Source organism: Eurypyga helias, unplaced genomic scaffold (assembly GCF_000690775.1).
Source record: "Eurypyga helias isolate BGI_N326 unplaced genomic scaffold, ASM69077v1 scaffold30394, whole genome shotgun sequence".
NCBI classification, from domain to species: Eukaryota; Metazoa; Chordata; class Aves; order Eurypygiformes; family Eurypygidae; genus Eurypyga; species Eurypyga helias.
The window spans coordinates 7,438-25,523 of NW_010244816.1; the positions used below are offsets into that span (position 1 = coordinate 7,438).

The window sequence follows — 18,086 nt, forward strand, 5'->3', positions numbered from 1 at the left end:
CGTGTGTGGAAATACCGTATCAAGCGAGATAGATGCAGAATCTTGGAACACATTGGATTGGCTTTGCTACCCAGTTTGAAAGGAAATACTTCTGGAATCGAAAAAGTCCATATACCACAAAATGAAGTAGCAAGTGAACTAACCTTTTAAAAAAATAATTTTCCTTACCGAAGGAAAATTAAAAAGTTCCACAGCCAAATTAAGACTACAGTTTTAAAATAATTTATTCGGTCACATAAATACTTTGTAACATTTGCATGTTCCCTTTTTCACATCCTTGGCACACAATATAGCTCTTAACTTTTACAAAACTAGTGTAAACATCCATGGAAAATAAAATGAAAATAAGGTTGGACACATGTAAAAATTCAATAAATAGCAAAAGGAGTGAATAATTGAAGGAAAATAAGTAATTCTTTCCTACAAAGACCATGTAATTACACTTGAATGTTTAATTGAAAGAACTTTTCCTTTTTAAAAAATAGGGAATTACAACTCCATTTCCATCTTTCCACCATAGTTGCATTTAATCAGATACATGATACAATTCTGTAGCTAGTTAAAACTCTTGAAGGAACAACAGCAATTCAATGCAATTGTATTATTTGAGGCATTAACAGTTTTGGTTCACATACAGAAGGTTACAAACCAGTATTTGCAAGTTAGTGGTTTTGGACAGTGTAACTTCTGAACTCCCAAAAACCCTTCCAACATGACATTAGGATTTTCCTTAATGAGCATTAGTGTATAATCTGTTCTTGATAAAGATGACATTAGACAGATGTTGTCGGACACCTGGATAATGCTGAATGTGGTTGAACCAACGGGACACGTTAAGATATTTCTCCTTCTCTTGCACTGTGAGCTCCACCTGCAAGGGGAAGAAACACAAGGCACCAATAATAGAAGGCACTGCAATTGTTACTGTCGTGACACGTGGTGAGGTAAAATAAAAGTGGATAGCTTTACAGCTGATTTCAGTTCACATAAGAAGTTCTCACAGTCCAGCAGCATTCCATCTTAATTTCACATATTAAAATTCACAGCCCAAAGTGTCTATTTACTTTTAATTTACCCAAATGAACAGACCTGGAGGGTGGAATACACATTTGTATGATAAAGAGCAGCAAAAGGGCACTAGCCTGCTTGAATTTAATGCATCTATCTATTCGTGGGGTTAGCATAAACTATTGCCGGGGGGGGCGGAGGAAGGGAGGAATGGGAGACAGGACACACAGGCAGAGAGATGAGTTCCACAACATGCACAAGTTTTCCCATTAATCTAGCAGGCAGTCTTGCCTCACAGGCAGCAACTACTCCGTATATCAAGGTGATTAGAAGTAGAGGAATAAGGTGTTTTTTGGGGGCAATTTCAACCTGGATAGAAAACACAAGAGTTGTTTTTGATTTTAAGCAATAGTCATACTATAGTTACTAAGAAACAGCACAGCTTAATACTTACCTGTTCAGGTGCGATAGCTCACGATAGCAATCATGACATAAGACAGCAATGGTGTGACCCAAATTACTACAGTAAAACAAACTGTAAACCCGTCCCTACTTCATAACCACATTAAACATATTATTGCTTACTCCTGCAGTCTGAGGTCCTGTTATTCAGAGTTCTCAAGTCAACAGCAGAGTCACTTGCTGCAGCATTAACCCAGCTTTAAACAGCTGCAAGATCAGTCAACTCCAGCTATCACAACAGCTCCAAGCCTACTTTTACCAGAAGGGTGGCTCAGATAAAGTCATCTACAATTACAGATCTTAACTATACCTTTGCCCAGAGAAGCTGTGGATGCCCCATCCCTGGAAGTGTTCAAGGCCAGGCTGGATGAGGCTTTGAGCAGCCTGACCTAGTGGAAGGTGCCCCTGCCCATGGCAGGGGGGTTGGAACTAGATGGTCTTTAAGGTCCCTTCCAACCCAAACCATTCTAGGGTTCTATGAAGTCTTCTAAGGTCAAGTCAGCAACAGCCTCAAAGCTTCACTGCAAACTCTTATTCTTTCAGAGCCTTTCACACCAGCTGCAGAAGAACTATTCCCATGCTGCATCACCTGCATTATCATTCCTTAATTAGCAGTTCCAGGTCTCCTCATTCCTCTGGAATGAAGTTAACTTATCAGTTTAGACAGTAATCTGTTTCCTCACTTTAGCCTACTACAACTACGAAAACTGCATCCGGAGCAAAACGTGATCTTCACGTGAGCCGCCCTGTCTTACCAATTTTAGCCGCCGTACCTCACCAATACTTAAACCGACCAGCGTGGGATTCACCTCACTTCGTTTTCAGTTCGCTACGGCAGCCATCAAGCTTAACTCCATCATCTCAGCAACACCCACAGTCAATGAAAAAGTGCATGCCTGTAGAGGATAGTTTTAACAGACAAATCACTGCACATGCCTAATATTTTTTCCTGTTTAGACTTCTAAAGCTAATCAAGGCTAATCCCATCCTCAAAAGCTTTCCAGACAGCATATTCCTTATGCCTTGTTCTACAGACACCAGATTTCACGGGTAATGCAGGTTCATTGCAAATGATACCTTGGGCACAGGACAGCTGGAAACAAGTAAGTTCCAGCAGTCATAGACTCATGGAATCATTTACTCAGCTGCACGAGTGGAAAAACTGGCGTTCGAAACTAGAGTCTTGTGTTGAATTTCACCTCCTGACACATCACCAGCCCTTCTGATTTCAAGTGATGGCCATGACATCTGCTGCTTCTCCTTACTGTTCTCTCACACAGCCCAGCCCAGCCCTTGGCTTAGAATTGGAAAGCTTTAAACATGTAGAGGTAAAAAGAAAAGAAGGATATATACTAGATGAACCATTGGGAAGATACTGAGGAAGAAGAATTTCAAGGAGTTGCAGGAAGTAATTCTAAACCAATGCCTCACACCATTAAAGCTCTCTTAATGGTAAGTTAAGAGCATAGTAACAGTGGTAACAATTGAAAAGCAAAGCTCTTGCAGCTGCTTCTAAACCCAAGTAGCTCTTCTTCCTACAGAACTCACCTGCCAGAATACAAGCATAGCACTGCACGTGTATTTCCACAAAAACTTACGCAGTTTTGAACTGTTGTGAACCCCAGTTCAGGCAGTAGGAGAAAATCTGCTTTTCTTGCTGCTGGTGTGGAAATGTAAACGCTATTCTTATAGCTGTATAGTCTGACAGAAGTGCACAGACAAATCGATTAAAGCACAGCCACATATTATTTTGCTGAGCTAGAAACAGAGGAGTTTAATCAGCATTAGCCAAGTGGAAGACAATAACACTAATGAGGGGGAAAACCTCCAGGATTTTTAAAGGCATTACAAACAAAAGGTGGAAGCTCTTAAAATTTAACACCGAGTGCTTCACAAACTGCCCGAGCTTCTGCAAGTACAGTATATTTAGGACAAAACCCACCACACAGTACCACTTAGGAGAAGATGCTTTTCATCACCTGCAGTTTGTTATAATTAACGGTAGTTGGAAGCTGGTGCTTGGTATGAAGCTGTAGAACCATTTATAAAGCAACACGGAGCATGAAGAGAGCAACATGTATACCCTAACACCATCTAAAAATTACTGGATGTGAAGAAAAGTATTTAAGTATGAGCAGGTTCTAAAAATACTAAGTTCCATGAGTGTTTTATACTTAAAGTTGTAATTACAATACCCTTTCTCAAAGTCTGTAATGGGTAAGCACTTAGTTACGAAAATGCAGACCTGAACTTCTGATTTTGCAGCAGACACAGTATTTTCTCCCCCATAATTTTATACTGAATAATTCTCAATCTTCACATTTCTCTGATGTAAATCAAAAATAAAATCTGGGAAACCTCCATTCTGTTAGCATAGTGGAAAAAAAACCATCTGAAGGGCAAAACAGACAGCTACTCTAATAACAAAACCCCTTTTTGTACTCTAGGCACAACAAGAAGCAAGATATTTTTTACTTATTTACATAATGTACTCTATCAGTGAAATATATTAAAAGCACTTTGTGGCATGCTCTACTTTTTACTTGGAACATAACTCTTAGGTTAATTGTTTAGAGATCACTTCCATGGCATTTTTTTACAACATTTTGTTAGATGGGTATTTTCTGTTCTTCCTCATTAAATTAGATAATTCCCCCAAGTTAAGAAAGGCTGCTGTTCTGCTGTTAGAATAATTATTTGCTATTAAAGCAATTATTTTAATAGCAAAGAAGCAGACACTCAATTTGACAGGCTTTTTTTTTTTAATGTCATGAAAAAAAAAAAAAAAGTCTTATTCTACCACAAAGCTCAAAGGGTAACCAAGGTGGTCATCACACAGTGCAACTGGAAGAGTTTATAGAAGCCTTATAAATACAGAAACTTTAGTTATATTTGCTTTCAACAGCAATGGGGATGGAAACAAATTCCCATTCCCACACCCTGCATGTGCAGGGGAAGTCTAAAAATACCTGCATACATCTGAAGTTCTTCAGCATCAAGAAAAGGATACTTCACTTTCAAAATTTATCCTTTGGCTAAGAGGGAATAAGAAAAAAAACCCACCAAAAAAAACCCCCAACAAAACCAGCTGAATTAGTATTTCATAAAATATATGTACTTTCACATAGTTTTCACTAATTTTCTGCTGTTAAAGGAACACGCTGAGAATTAAATCTTTTCTTTAAAGAAGAACCGTTTTTCATAATTCAGTTTAAAGTACCATTTCTAGCATCATTCTTTAGAAGGAAAGCCTGTTATCCCAGTACTCAGATAAGCAGCATATCACTGAATATTGACGAAAATTCGTGGCAATGTTTATTACAGGGCATGTTCATGATGGCAAAAAAGTTAACTGGAAAATGTATTGTTATTCAGTCTCATTACAGTTCAGTATTAGTAGTTCTGACCCGAGGAGAAAAACTTACTTTGCTTTGTACTTAATTTGACCCTGAAATTTTGACCGAGGCTTCTTCCATCTGCAGATATAAATTTCACCCACAAGTTATTTTCTAGACCTTATTAAAGAAATTTTCAAGTCAGACATGTACATTTGAGACTACTTCTTTGGTTCTGACAAAATTTTTGAAGTATAGGAACAGATCAACTTTCCTGCTCATTTTTCCTTTTAAGGATTTTTCAAACAGGACAAGCCCAGTTCTATTTAAGAATAAAAACATAGGGAAGCTTTTATTTTAAACAAAGAAACATATGAAAGCAAATTCATTACCAGAGGGGGAATTTAATGCTTACTGATTGCCTGAGCTATCCTCAAGCAATGCTTCCAAATCCGTGTTTTCTTGGCAATCCATGCTTTAACCTAGTAGAACTTCATTGTTTGTCATAATTTATCCACATACGTATTTAAGTAATCAAATTGTCTGAAGAAAACAGTATTTATATTGGATACATGGACACACAGAATTACATATGACAATATGTAGAGTCACACTGACTCGAAAAAGCTCATTTAAGACAGCTAGTATTAAGCATTACACTTTTGGGATGTTTGTGACCTGCATTGTGAGGCAGAACAACAATATATACAATTTACTTCCAGCCCCATTATTACAGATGTATATTTCTAATTAATAGACTCAGCCTGCAAGAAACCAGGAACACCACCTGTGAATCTGACTGTCTCCCATTAAAACACTAAATCCTTTCCCACAGTATGGATTTTTAAACACCTAATACTCTTGTGTTTATTAAGATAACCAGAAGGAAGAGGAAGAATGAAAGAAAGGTACATAGAACTGCAAAACTGAACGTTGTTGCTGTTCAGCAGACAAACTGTTCAGTACGTTCCAATGGATGAGGCTGGACAGTGAAGAATCAAGTTCCAGACTCCCCCTGGACAATGGGAAGGGCAAAACAAAGGTGGGAGGAGGGGAGGGATACCAAGATATATGATCTGTATACTGAAACATAAAGAAAGGAAGATGAAACCACAGGTGAAGAAGTGAAGAATAGGATTGGGTGGTCTTCAAAACCTTTCCAATGAAGTGTGCCTCAGGTTTTTAAAGTTTTAATAATACTTTGCTCATCCAGGATAATCATGGTACGTCACTAAGAGTATTCTACCCTAATGTCTGTGTTAGCATACAATTGTTAGTCTATCAAAAGCAGAGAGATTAATTCTAAAGGTCATTATCAGTAAGACTTTCAGATCAATTACCTAAACACCTTGATGGGCAGCAAGAACTGTGGGTTTCCCTCCCTCCCTCATTTCTGTGTTCTCTCTTCCAGGATTGTAGGAAACATGTACTGATATTTTGCACTAGGCTTAGCTGAAACAGCGGTGGACCTGACAAACTGCTTCCCTGAGCCACATCACATTAAGACACACAGCAGCTTTCCCCACCTGCACCACCTCGAAGCTTAGGGCAGAGAAGCAGTTCTGGACATACTCTCTTCCCATTGCAGGAAACAATCATCATCACAGGATTCTACAGTTTAATATCTTACACCTCTGTAGTTAGGTACTAATATGAATCAGTTCTGAAACCATCAAACTACATGTAATTCCTAGCTAGCAGGCTTCTAGAATTTCCTCTTTATTTAGGATAGACACCCCATTACACCTTTTTGATTCAGAAAATGATCTTCCATGAAATCAAACCTTTCAGAAACAGATGTACTACACACTTGTCCCAACTAGTGTCTGGATGGTTGGAGGCACCCAGGAGCACCAAGTCATTTGTTTTTACCATCTGTTCTATTTCCCAAAGCAATAACTTGTATCATCTTCTTGATTAGGTGGTCTACTCTAGAGCAAACTCTAAATTTAAAACGTGCTTGATTTTCCCCTGCCTAAGTTTAAAAAAAAAAAAAAATCTCTCATTTGAACTTGTCCTCTCCTACAGCATATGCAGTCATGTTTTATGAAGTACTTGCACATTTTGATTATGTCTGCATATCATACGAGAAAGGTAACTCGTTCTGACACTCTAGTCAACACATCTATCCTACTACTTAAGATATTTTACAAGGCAAATAGAATTAATTCTAAGTGACTTACTCTAACATGTTTTCAAAAGCCTTATGAAATGAAGCTTCCCTTCCCTCCCTCTCCTCTGCATGATGCTCATTCATTGAAATTTTACTCCCGGACAGTCAAGATGTATACACAAGTTCTCTACTATTTTTTGGTAGCATTTTATTACTTGACACCCACCGCCCCAGTCTCCCTTTCAAAGCGCAGCATTGCTGTGCTCTTCTCCCAGAACCCCAATTTAACGTGTATAAAGTAACCATTCACCTAGTTGATTGAATTCACTGATTATTCTCAAACACCCATGCATTTGTCAGAGGCATCTTTTTCTGATTAGCCACTCCATGATATTCTAAAGGAAAACTGACCGATTTTTATCTTCTCCCAAGAATTTAACAGACCTTTTTGTCCAAGGCCTTTGGTTTGTTCAGTAGTACTTGCTCCAGAGAAGGACAGCTCATTACAATCACATTTCAGCCACTGAAATACAAATAGCTTCTACTGCTTCATCTTTAATTACCCCTTGGGGTTCAGAAGTGAGGTGCAATGATTTGTAAGCACTTCACAGTAAATCCTGAGCTGGCTAGGAAGAATCTCAACATCTCCACTCAGTACTAACTTTGGGTTTTTATCTCCTAAGCGCCAGCTCTCCATGTTATTTTCATATTCTGTATGTTACCAAGTCTTAAGTCTTGAAACACGAATGACATTTTGTTGTGGCTGACACTTTTATATGCATTCACACTTCCGGAACTTCATCTTTCACAGCACCAGTAGCATTTCCCCAGTACTAACAAGGTTGGTACTTTCAGTTCTGACATGCCCTTTTGGTTTCATTTATTTATTTCCCCATGTAGCTCTGTAAGCAGTCAGGTCCTCATACCTGGAAACACAGGGATAGGTATCATCCTTGTTCCATATGTTACACAGAGGAAACTAAAGCATTATGGACACTACAGGTAATATACTTCTTTTGACAGATCCATAGCTATAATATTAAAAAGCAAAAAAATAGCAACTTAAACCAAGTTTTATTTTAAGTTCTTACAAGAAATCTCTCTGGTTTTGTTGTGTAATTGTCACTGATCAATTCAGTACGTCAATTTCTACAACAATAAACTGTCTTTTAGAAAAAAGAACAATTATGATAGTTGTACATACAAAAATAATTTAAGTAACACTTACCATGACATGGTGCAATCCATAGTACATCAAAATGTCTGCTAAGGTAAAAACGTTTCTTGCAAGGTAGACTTTATCTTCAAGGTGTATGTTAAGATCCTAAAAAGGAAAAAGACATTATACTGCTGTAGTACTGACTTTGGAAGACAAAATATTAAGGCAACAGTTAAAAAATAACAGAAAACTTCCTCTGGAGACCATGCATGTAAAATAAATGCAGCTTTAATTTATCCCAACTCAGCAAAGGAGAAATACATTAAAAGAAGAAAAAATTTGAGAGAGTGTCACGATAATAAACTAAAATTTCAGCATTCTTTGACAGTGGGAATTCAATAAAATTTAAATGTTGGTCTCTAAACAGAGCGCTAGCCAGCTGGCACACAGTTCTTCGTAATTCCCTCACGTCCACTCAAATTTCTGTAAATACAAGCGTGGTTTGTTTTACGTATGAAGCTGACTCTGCAGAAATACTTTCAAATCTGTCTCTTCTTGGCTCCAAGTTACTGGAACTCAAAAATGCAAGAGTTGTGTATTATCTTTTCCTTAGCGCACATGACTCGGAAGTGCTGCTGTTATGTGTTTAACGTTTGCTAAGTGGAAAACGCAGTCCTATGATCAAAGGAGAGTGTATCGCTCGACCCAGCAGCAGTTTCTCCTGTTCCCTGGGACTCAGTGCAACTGATAGCAAGGTTCTGGAACGCAAACCAGGGAAACACAAAGGGATTTTGAGGTGAGAGACAGACAAGGTGTTTCAAGCTCGATGCTGGAAACTTGATACTCATTAATGCTGAAATCACTGCTAGCAATTCCCAACGACTGAGACTCTCAATTCAGTTGCTGCCTAAGTCCATACGAAAAGAGCACTGCTTCAGCATTTTAAGATTCTTTCTCTCAACAATTCCATACCAGAGGCTACATGGGTGGGTAGTAGGCAGCTTCCATTAGGTTTGGTGAATAAATGTGTCACGTCTGTATTACTGATTGACCCTTTTTCATGGCTTTTTTTTTTTTTTACTGTCATTCTGTGCTGGAAAACAGCAGGCTGACAGCCTCATCATTTCTCCAGTGTACCACTTCTGAGAACACAGGCACCGCACATCAGCTCTACCTCTTCACCTGTCCTTCCTTTTCTTAACCTACTTCTCATCTAATTCATGCACCTTGCTCCCCCCTCCTTCCCTCTACAGAAAGTAACGGCAAACAAAAATATCTACTTTAACCCTAATCCCAGCATAAGCAAGCTTTAGTTTTGCAATATTCTTTGGGTAGGAAAACAGTTTACCAGCTTCTCCTTGGATTTGGAAACTCTGCATTAGTATTCCTCTGCTGGTTGAAAAAAAGACACTTGCAGTAAATACGCTCCTTTTTCCTCAGTAATCTCCTGACATTTTTCTTAGGCCACCCCCCAAATAAAAAGGCAAGCAGCTTAAACATAACTAGCATTTTTTAAAATGTCCCTAAAATAATTTTTCAGTCTCAATTACAGTCACATTCTATTCTGAGGCAACCTTTTATTTTAAAAAGAAGTCTAGGGCAAGGAAAAGGGGTTAACCGTTAGTGAACAACTTAAAAAGGTCATTAAGCCTTAAGCATATCGCAGTTCTGTGGTTCCGTAGTTTTACTGATACAGAGATATCCTACAGTGCATACGATAAAAAAACCACATAAAATGCTGAAACTTTAAGACATCTGGCCTTGGATTTGAATTTGACAAGCTTGACTCCATTATGCCACCTTACTGTTTAATAACAGGAATCCTGTACTTCTGAAATATTTAAGCATCCTTATGTCTGCTTAGATTTCTTTTATTAGAGCGAATCAGAGAAAAATATTAACCCCTGCATAGTTAAAATTCTGTAAGGTCATCTGCCCCTGGCTATTTCGCTTCTTTTCTTCAGACTGGTTGGATGCTTTGTTCATCTTAGTTAGCTCTCAAATTACTTTAAACATGCAACCACAGTTCTGTGGAATTTCACACACACAACACAAAGGCAAATGCAATGTCACTAAGAAAAAACTTGCAGGAAATAAGAACATCTAGAGATCTGTTTACTAGGGGAAAAAAAGTCATAATCTATTCTGACACAGATTCTCTGACCAGCATTTTCCATTTTGATTAACCAGAAATACAACATAGATTGTAATGAGAAGTAATGCCACTGAAATTATATCCACCACCTCCCACCCCTTTTTTCTTAGTCTAGGCTACAGAATTGGGATTTTGTGAAGTAAAAAGTGCATTATCTCTGAAAGCACAACCAAGGCAATTATTTTCCTGGTCAAAATTTTGGATTTCTGCATGACAGACATTACGGCATGCTAGTCCTTAGTTTTATATATTTTCAGGATGCAGAAATTTGTTTGCCCAGTTGTTCAGGATGAGGTAATATCATACAAAGAAGACATTTGTTCTTTAAACATACTGTGCGTGTATACTCAAAGTATTCATCAATTAAAAAATCCTAAAACTTTAAAGGCAAGGTAAGCCATTACAGCACAAACAATTATTTACTCTGGTTTATCAAATTTTATGAAGTCAGTTAACTGAGCAAATGGAATTTGACAATGGTTTAGTCTTGGATAAAAATCAGTGTTAGTTTACAATTCTGGTTTTGAGCATTACTTTCCTCAAGTAAAATACAGATAAAGATTCTGATTTCATTATGCAAGTCAAGCTAATTCAGAAACACCACAGTACTCTTTTTTTTTTCCCCTCCATGAGTACTAGACACATCTAGTTCATCTTGCCTCATGGGTTATACTTCCCACAGATGATTATATTATTGGCTAATAGCTTATTGTGTTAAAATCCCTGCAAGTCAAGCTTCCTTAAGTGACCATGGTATTAAACTGAATTAATGTTCCTGTGCTGGAGAGATTAATGCAAATATGAAAACAAAACTGTATTTGACTTTCTCTTACATCCAGGAAATTCAGATCTGTTAGCTGTCCTTCGTTTCGTTGTCCTTCTTGTACTGAACGCCACTGCTTAAATTGATTACGTACATATCATCCCAGTATTAAATGAGTAAAATAGTCTTGAAAGCTGCTTGTAACTCTATGAACTTATTGTTGCAACCCCTCGGGAAGCCCCTTCTCAAACTTCAGACAGGTATTTAAGGAGTAACTGCAGTCTGATGCACTAATATACACTGAACAACTGCAGCAATTCAAATTCCAGTTTCGGGTATGAGAAGGGGGGAAAAAAAACAACAGTGGAAAGAAGAGATGTTGCATTATTTATGGAATAACCAATGGATTTCCATTTGCTTTTCTATGAAAAAAAATCCAATTTACAGTTGTATGTAGAGTGTCAGCTCAACACATCCCATCCATGGCACACTTAGCCTACCTCACAGTGTCCCTCACTACCTTTTAAGTATGCAAGCTAATTGTCTGTAATCTAATTAATCCATTAAGGCGACTGAATCCCTTCCAGTCACCGCACGTTGAGACAGCAGCTCAGATAAGTAACTGTTGCTTCTCACAACAACTCAGAAAGATTATCATGCATCTAATCATGCTCTGACCTCGTGGTAGATATTTTGTCGGCAACACCACACTGCTGGTGTGCATCCTGCCCTTACACAACCTTTCAGTCAGCAATATCCTTAAGGTCATTTATGCCCTGAATGCCTTTATATCACACCATGCAAAGACAAAGAGCTGAGCACCCACAACGCCCCAGGCAAGCCTCTGACAACGCAAAACCCAAGAAAAGGATTCTGCAGCCATATCCAAGAAAAGTAGAATTTCGTTGTTGGGGCACTGCCATATTTTTAGAGGTAATGCGAGACTTTTCTGTCTAACTGGCACACTACGAGCTAAGCCTGGTCTGGAAAATTATATTCAACACACTGAGTTTCCTGTAAAACACAGAAGAAAAATAATAAATATTGCTGAAATAATAAAAATTCCGTCTTTTACTCCTGGAGGTGTACAAAACCATCTTGGTGCTAACAGAAAAGGGAGGGAAGTCAACACTGGAAGTCAAAGTCCAGCAAGGTTTTTTAAACAAGCTCGCTAAAGTGGGTAGGCATCCCATCCCAAGCACAAGACTGGTGGAGAACGGATATAAAGCAGTCCTGAGAAGGACTTGGGAGTACTGGGGGATGAAAAGCTGAACATGAGCCGGCAGTGTGCGCTGGCAGCCCAGAAAGTCAACCGTATCCTGGGCGGTATTCAGAGAAGCGTGGCCAGCAGGTCGAGGGAGGGGATTCTCTCCCTCTACTCTGCTCTGGTGAGACCCCACCTGGAGTGCTGCGTCCAGCTGCGGCGCCCTAAACATAAGAAGGATATTGACCAGTTGGAGCGAGTCCAGAGGAGGCCATGAAGATGCTCAGAGGGCTGGAGCACCTCTCCTATGATGAAAGGCTGCAAGAATTGGGCTTGTTCAGCCTGGAGAAGAGAAGGCTCCGGGGAGACCTTATAGCCCCTTCCAGTACCTGAAGGGGCCTACAAGGAAGCTGGGGGGGACTTTTTCCAAGGGCCTGTAGTGACAGGACAAGGGGCAACGGGTTTAAATTGAACGTGGGGAGGTTTAGATTGGATATCAGGAAGAAGTTCTTCACGGAGAGGGTGGTGAAGCACTGGAAGAGGTTGCCCAGAGAAGCTGTGGATGCCCCATCCCTGGAAGTGTTCAAGGCCAGGCTGGATGAGGCTTTGAGCAACCTGACCTAGTGGAAGGTGTCCCTGCCCATGGCAGGGGGGTTGGAACTAGATGGTCTTTAAGGTCCCTTCCAACCCAAACCGTTAAAAGTCTGTGAAAGAACAGTGTACAAGAACAGTGGATCAACAGCATGGACTGGGCATGGATTAACCTGCTTACTTATTTGTGGAAACTAATTTTTCAAACAAGCAAATTAAATAAGAATTGAAGTTCTCTTAGTTAGAAATAACTGGATTGCATGATGACAGCCCGACAACACATGAAATTAGGACAAAACTAGCTGTAATCACAGACCATTTTTTCTATGAGATGCTGAAAGTAGTACACAAAAATTCTTGGTTATAATTGTCCTTCACAGCCTACAGACTTCTATATTTCTGTGGAATATTTTCTGTGAATTCAAGTACAAGCTCACAGCTACTCTAAACATGCCTAAGAAGATTTAGGTGGGAGGAGGAATCCTCAAGTTTTGGATATCTAAAGCTGTCAGAGACATTCAAATCTCCTGAATGGAATTCATTAAAACCTAAGTAAACATTTGGGGGCACAAGCGTTTCATAAAGATTCTTAATTCCTTCCCATCAGAGCAGAAAAAGCCTATACTAATTACCAAGTACAACTACTCAGTAATTTTTTTTTTTCCAATGCAGCTTGATTTACCACTAAGAAAGCTTTAAAGCATCAGAGGAAAATACTCTCTTATCCCATGGAAAAGAAAGTTAACGTAATGCACTGGGTATTATGTTATCATTGCTACTGCTACCATTCCTATACATCCGCTGAGCACAGTCCAGAGGTATTGCTCCCATTTATTTTGTCCAGTACAGGAGCTCAAGTCAAAGTTAAACAAAACTCGAAGACCGCTTTCATTGACTGGTTCTGAACAGCACAGCTTTTGCTTTGAATGAACATAAAAACATGGTTGAGACGGTCTGCCTACTTCGTGATTGTTCTCATGCCAAGTAACAGCTTCAGTCGACACGTCAGTAAGAACAACTTAAGAACCTATTTTTCTCAAGGCCGGCAGAAAGCCTTTCCTGTCCAAATTAACAAACATTAACCCAATTATTTACCGATGCTTTTCAGAACCACATCACCTCAGTTAAGGGTTAAACAGAGGGAGACTGAAGTTTATAGCAGAAGTCACTGAACTGTTTTCGGCACAGCTTATTATAAATTGTAGCTCTAGGCTGCAACTGTCCCAAGACTGCCATTGTGTATTCCAGACACATTGTAAAACTACAATCTCAGACTTGCCTCCCTATTTTAGCGTTTCCTTTTTTTTTTTCCACCCATGCTCCCTTTTGGCACAGTATACTTTAATGCTATGCTGCATCTTTTTCTGATTAATCATGGTGGCAAGAGAACAAATTACAAAAAAAATCTTAATTGCTATACTGTGAAATTATTAGTGCTGGAACAATTCCAGGCAGCCCTGTGTCAAAATAAATTCTGGCCATTCAACATCTGCTAAGGACAAAAAAAAATCAACAGGAAAATGTTAAAGTCATAGGATCTATTAACATATACTTAAAGGCCAGTATTCTCCCTTATGTGACATTGTTTCTCAGAAGGGAAATTGTTTTCTTTGGAAACACTTTATCTACCTATGTATTCCTGTTTCTGTACATTGCAGTTTTAGCCTTAGCAACACTGACAGCACAGAAAAAACAGAGATACCAGCTTCAGCACGACATCATCACACCTCTATGCCTGGTTTTAATAACTGCAGTTCTGCAAATACCTCCTTTGTCTGCAGACACATGGAGTATCATCACATAAGCCATCCAGAGCAGATCTATTTTGTCATAACAAGTGAGAAAACTTGCTTTTGTTTTTTATACCGTAGAAGGGCACAAAAAGCATATAGATTCGTTCGAAATACGAATGACATTTAAAAAAAAACTTTACGACAGGTATTATATATATTAATTAGACAAAAGGGACCTCTGAGGGCCAGCTAGTCATACCACCTGTTCAAAGTACAGCTAAACCTGAAGTTAAATTCCAGTTAGGCAATGCCTCATTCAATCAAGTTCTGAAAATCCCAAAGGATAGACAGCGTTCATACGAGTATCTGCAGAGTGACTGTAAGGCTTTTGCACGTAGAAAATAAGACCAGAGATGTTAAAAAAAGGGAAGCAATATAAACAAAGTCACGCTCAACTGACTGAAGATATTCCATAGATACAATGAGATCAAGATAAGTCATATTATCTGGGGGTAAGTGGGAGAAATGGGTCTTTAGGGCTTTCACCAAGTTGACCTTTATAAAGCAGGCATGATATTCCAAGCCCTCAAGATCAAGTAGGCTGTCAGTTTGAGAAGGGCAACAAATTACTAACAAGGTTTTGCTTTGCACCATTTTAAGATGCAAGACTTTCCTTGATTTAAAGTAACACAACGCATTAACTCTTGAACACTACTTCAGTTTATCTTTGGTTTCTGCAACAGTTCTAGCTGACTCAGACTCACCACAGCTAACACTCAGAAGTATTAAGACTGCCAGTCTCAACTGAAGTCAACCTCCCTAATAACTTGCAGCTCACAAAGCTGTTTCTACACCCAGACTCACCAGTAGCGCTGAGCACCAGCTACTTTCCACCGAAAACATACTTTCAAAATTAGAAAAAATACTCTACAAATTGACTGAATTTCACTGCTGTTTCACATACACTTAGTAAACAGAGCCCTTAGCGCTTAACAGCATAAAGCAAATTTTCTCTTCAAGCTCTGCTGCCATGAGACTGCAAAACTACTGATTGCCAGTCACAAGGACTACGAAGAAAAATGGAGTAAGTTTTGCTATCCATTCCCTGCCATCTGGCTGCTCAAACAACAGGGTGAACCCTTGAGATTCTCTTTTTTTCTTCCACCTGTTCAAGAGGAATTAAGCTTCAAACTACAAGAAAAGTTTAGCGGAGTAGACCAAAGCCTCCACAGAAAGCAGCTCAATGTGAAGGGCAGTTCTGCAGAGGTTCTTTTATGATTTCACTTTTCACACACAGTTCTGCCCTGTGGAACTGGGTAACTCCTGGTAACTCCTTTGGGTATCAAGAGCAAACACCACAACATCAAGTATGGCCTGTATTCTGTAATTACCAAATCGATAATAACAGCTCCTAAAACAATCAGAGCAGTGTTATCTTGATATACAACACAACTTGTTTATAACTGAGGTTTTATGAAGATAGTAAGAAACTGGTGCCTTACATGGCTAATAAGAGACCAGACAACTGAACAATCCCTAAACTATCTGCAACTCTCTAGGTAGTTTACAGTATTACAGCCATAAAACACTAGGAGCTCTGCATCATATATTTTACAGTTTTAAGCTGTTTTCCCTCCTGTTTCAGGTTGATGGGATATTTCTGTCAATAAGAGTAAAAGCAGCAAGCAGAATAAAAGTCAGTACTTAAAGATACTGTTGAGTATTCACAGGGTTTTCTCATTAATTGGTTGTTCATACACACATTAGCACTGTAATCTTCAAGGTCTAGTCAGTCCAAAATTCAGTAGCAAGGTAACTAAGCACTCCTTACCTCCAGAATTATTCTAGTATCTTCTTTACTAGCGCGTCCATCTACTCGAGTCACTCTATATTCCAACCACTGCTGAACGACAGCTTTCTCTTCTGCAGTACTTCCAAGCAGTTGGTCTTTCTTAGCCTGTTTAACCAGGTGGGCAGCTATGGTAATTAATCCTGTCAGACCAGGACCATTGTTCGTCTGAAGAACAGGAACCTAGAGGAGGAAAAAGCGTAACACTAAGCAACTCATTCAAAAAGCAGTCTCTATAGAATAGCCTTTTTTTGTTTTAATAACCCCTCAAAAGGCTCTTTAAAGCAATATATCAGAATTTAGGAGTACGCATACTAAAAGTAGTGATATAGAAAAAGTCAGGTATGTTCTCTTTTTACTCTTGGGGCAAGTTTATTTTCAGTGTTTACAGAAGAAATGTGTTTAACACATGTATAACCAAGACACCTTTACCTCCAATTAATCAAGTTCTGCCAACATTAACATGAAATAGTGCTGCTCATTCTAACACTGGCGTAAATCTTAACTGACTTCTAATTAATTTTCAAATTCAGTACACTTAGTATTGTAAAGTCAGTAGGATCCAATTTTTCTCTGAGCAGACAGCAGTAGCCAGACTTACTGAAATGCTTATTCATGCTTACTGTTGTATTGTCAAATACAACTAACACAAGTTAGTAGTTCGCTGGTACCAGGGAAGGACAACACAACACACTGCTTGTTTTAGCTTTGTTAGCGACTTTCCCACATGTTAAACTGTGAGAAAGGAAACGGAAACACTAAGAGTCAGAAATTAAATGAATTGAAACTCACTGCAACAGACTGCCCATTCAGTCATTTATAACATCAAATGACAGAAGAGAAACTGATTAAAATGCAATACTCTTTTTTTAAGAAGTATCTGACCACACAGAGGAGCTCACCGATGTTCATATTTAATTACAGTTGTATCAAGAGTCTGACTACTATTCAATTTTTTCACTGAACAGGCCATCAGAGAAGCTACAGACAGGTCTAGTTACATGCTTTTTCAGATTTGTTACAGTAATAACATTAAAATACCAGTTAGGTTGTTACATAATTAAGGAAGCTTTTGCAACCAAAGAATGCAAGTATTGCTGCTATTCAGGACTCTAATCATAAACAGTAAATAGTCAAGAAAAACACATACAAAAGCGTAAGGCAACTACACAGCTTTTTCTCTGTTGTCCTTCTCTGGGAGTCCCACATAAAGGCCCTCACACATTCGTGATGCTCTCAGCTCCCCAACATATTTTTCGTGCCTCTTAACCCACAGAGCTTTATGTTTCCAAACAAAACTTCAAAATGTCAAGACACATATTCTAAAAAAGCAAAATATTCACGAGCAACAGTTCCACACCAGCAGAGATATAACTGCACTGGCACCAGGAGAGTGGTGCAAGAACAAGTACATTTTAAGCCGACATCACTCCGACGACACACGATAACCCTTCCACAGGCAGACGGAAGAGGTTTCCAGCACCTGCGGGTGGGTAGCGAGGCCACACAGCCACAACTAAAGGGGGGCGGTGAAGGACGGGGTGAGGGAGAGAAGGCGAAAGCCCGCCCGAGGGGACGAGCTGACCGTGCGGGGATGCGCAGCGGGAACCGACACAGGGCCCGCCCACCCTAGAGAGGGGGGGTGGGGAGCCCCAGCCACCTTCCCGCACCGGTGCCGGGGAGAAGCGCCGGGTCGGGCCGGGGAGGCGGGAAG

At 39.3% G+C, this 18,086-nt stretch overlaps 1 protein-coding gene across 1 annotated transcript; it reads right to left on the bottom strand.

The window, feature by feature from the left end:
* Nucleotides 1-208: 208 nt before the first annotated feature.
* On the bottom strand, nt 209-16,555 carry EEF1E1 (eukaryotic translation elongation factor 1 epsilon 1; the record flags this gene model as incomplete). Its single annotated transcript, XM_010149889.1, has 3 exons — nt 209-871; nt 8,147-8,242; nt 16,355-16,555. Coding segments are annotated over 3 exons (438 nt in total), but the record flags the coding sequence as incomplete, so codon positions are not given.
* Between the last annotated feature and the right edge of the window lie 1,531 nt (nt 16,556-18,086).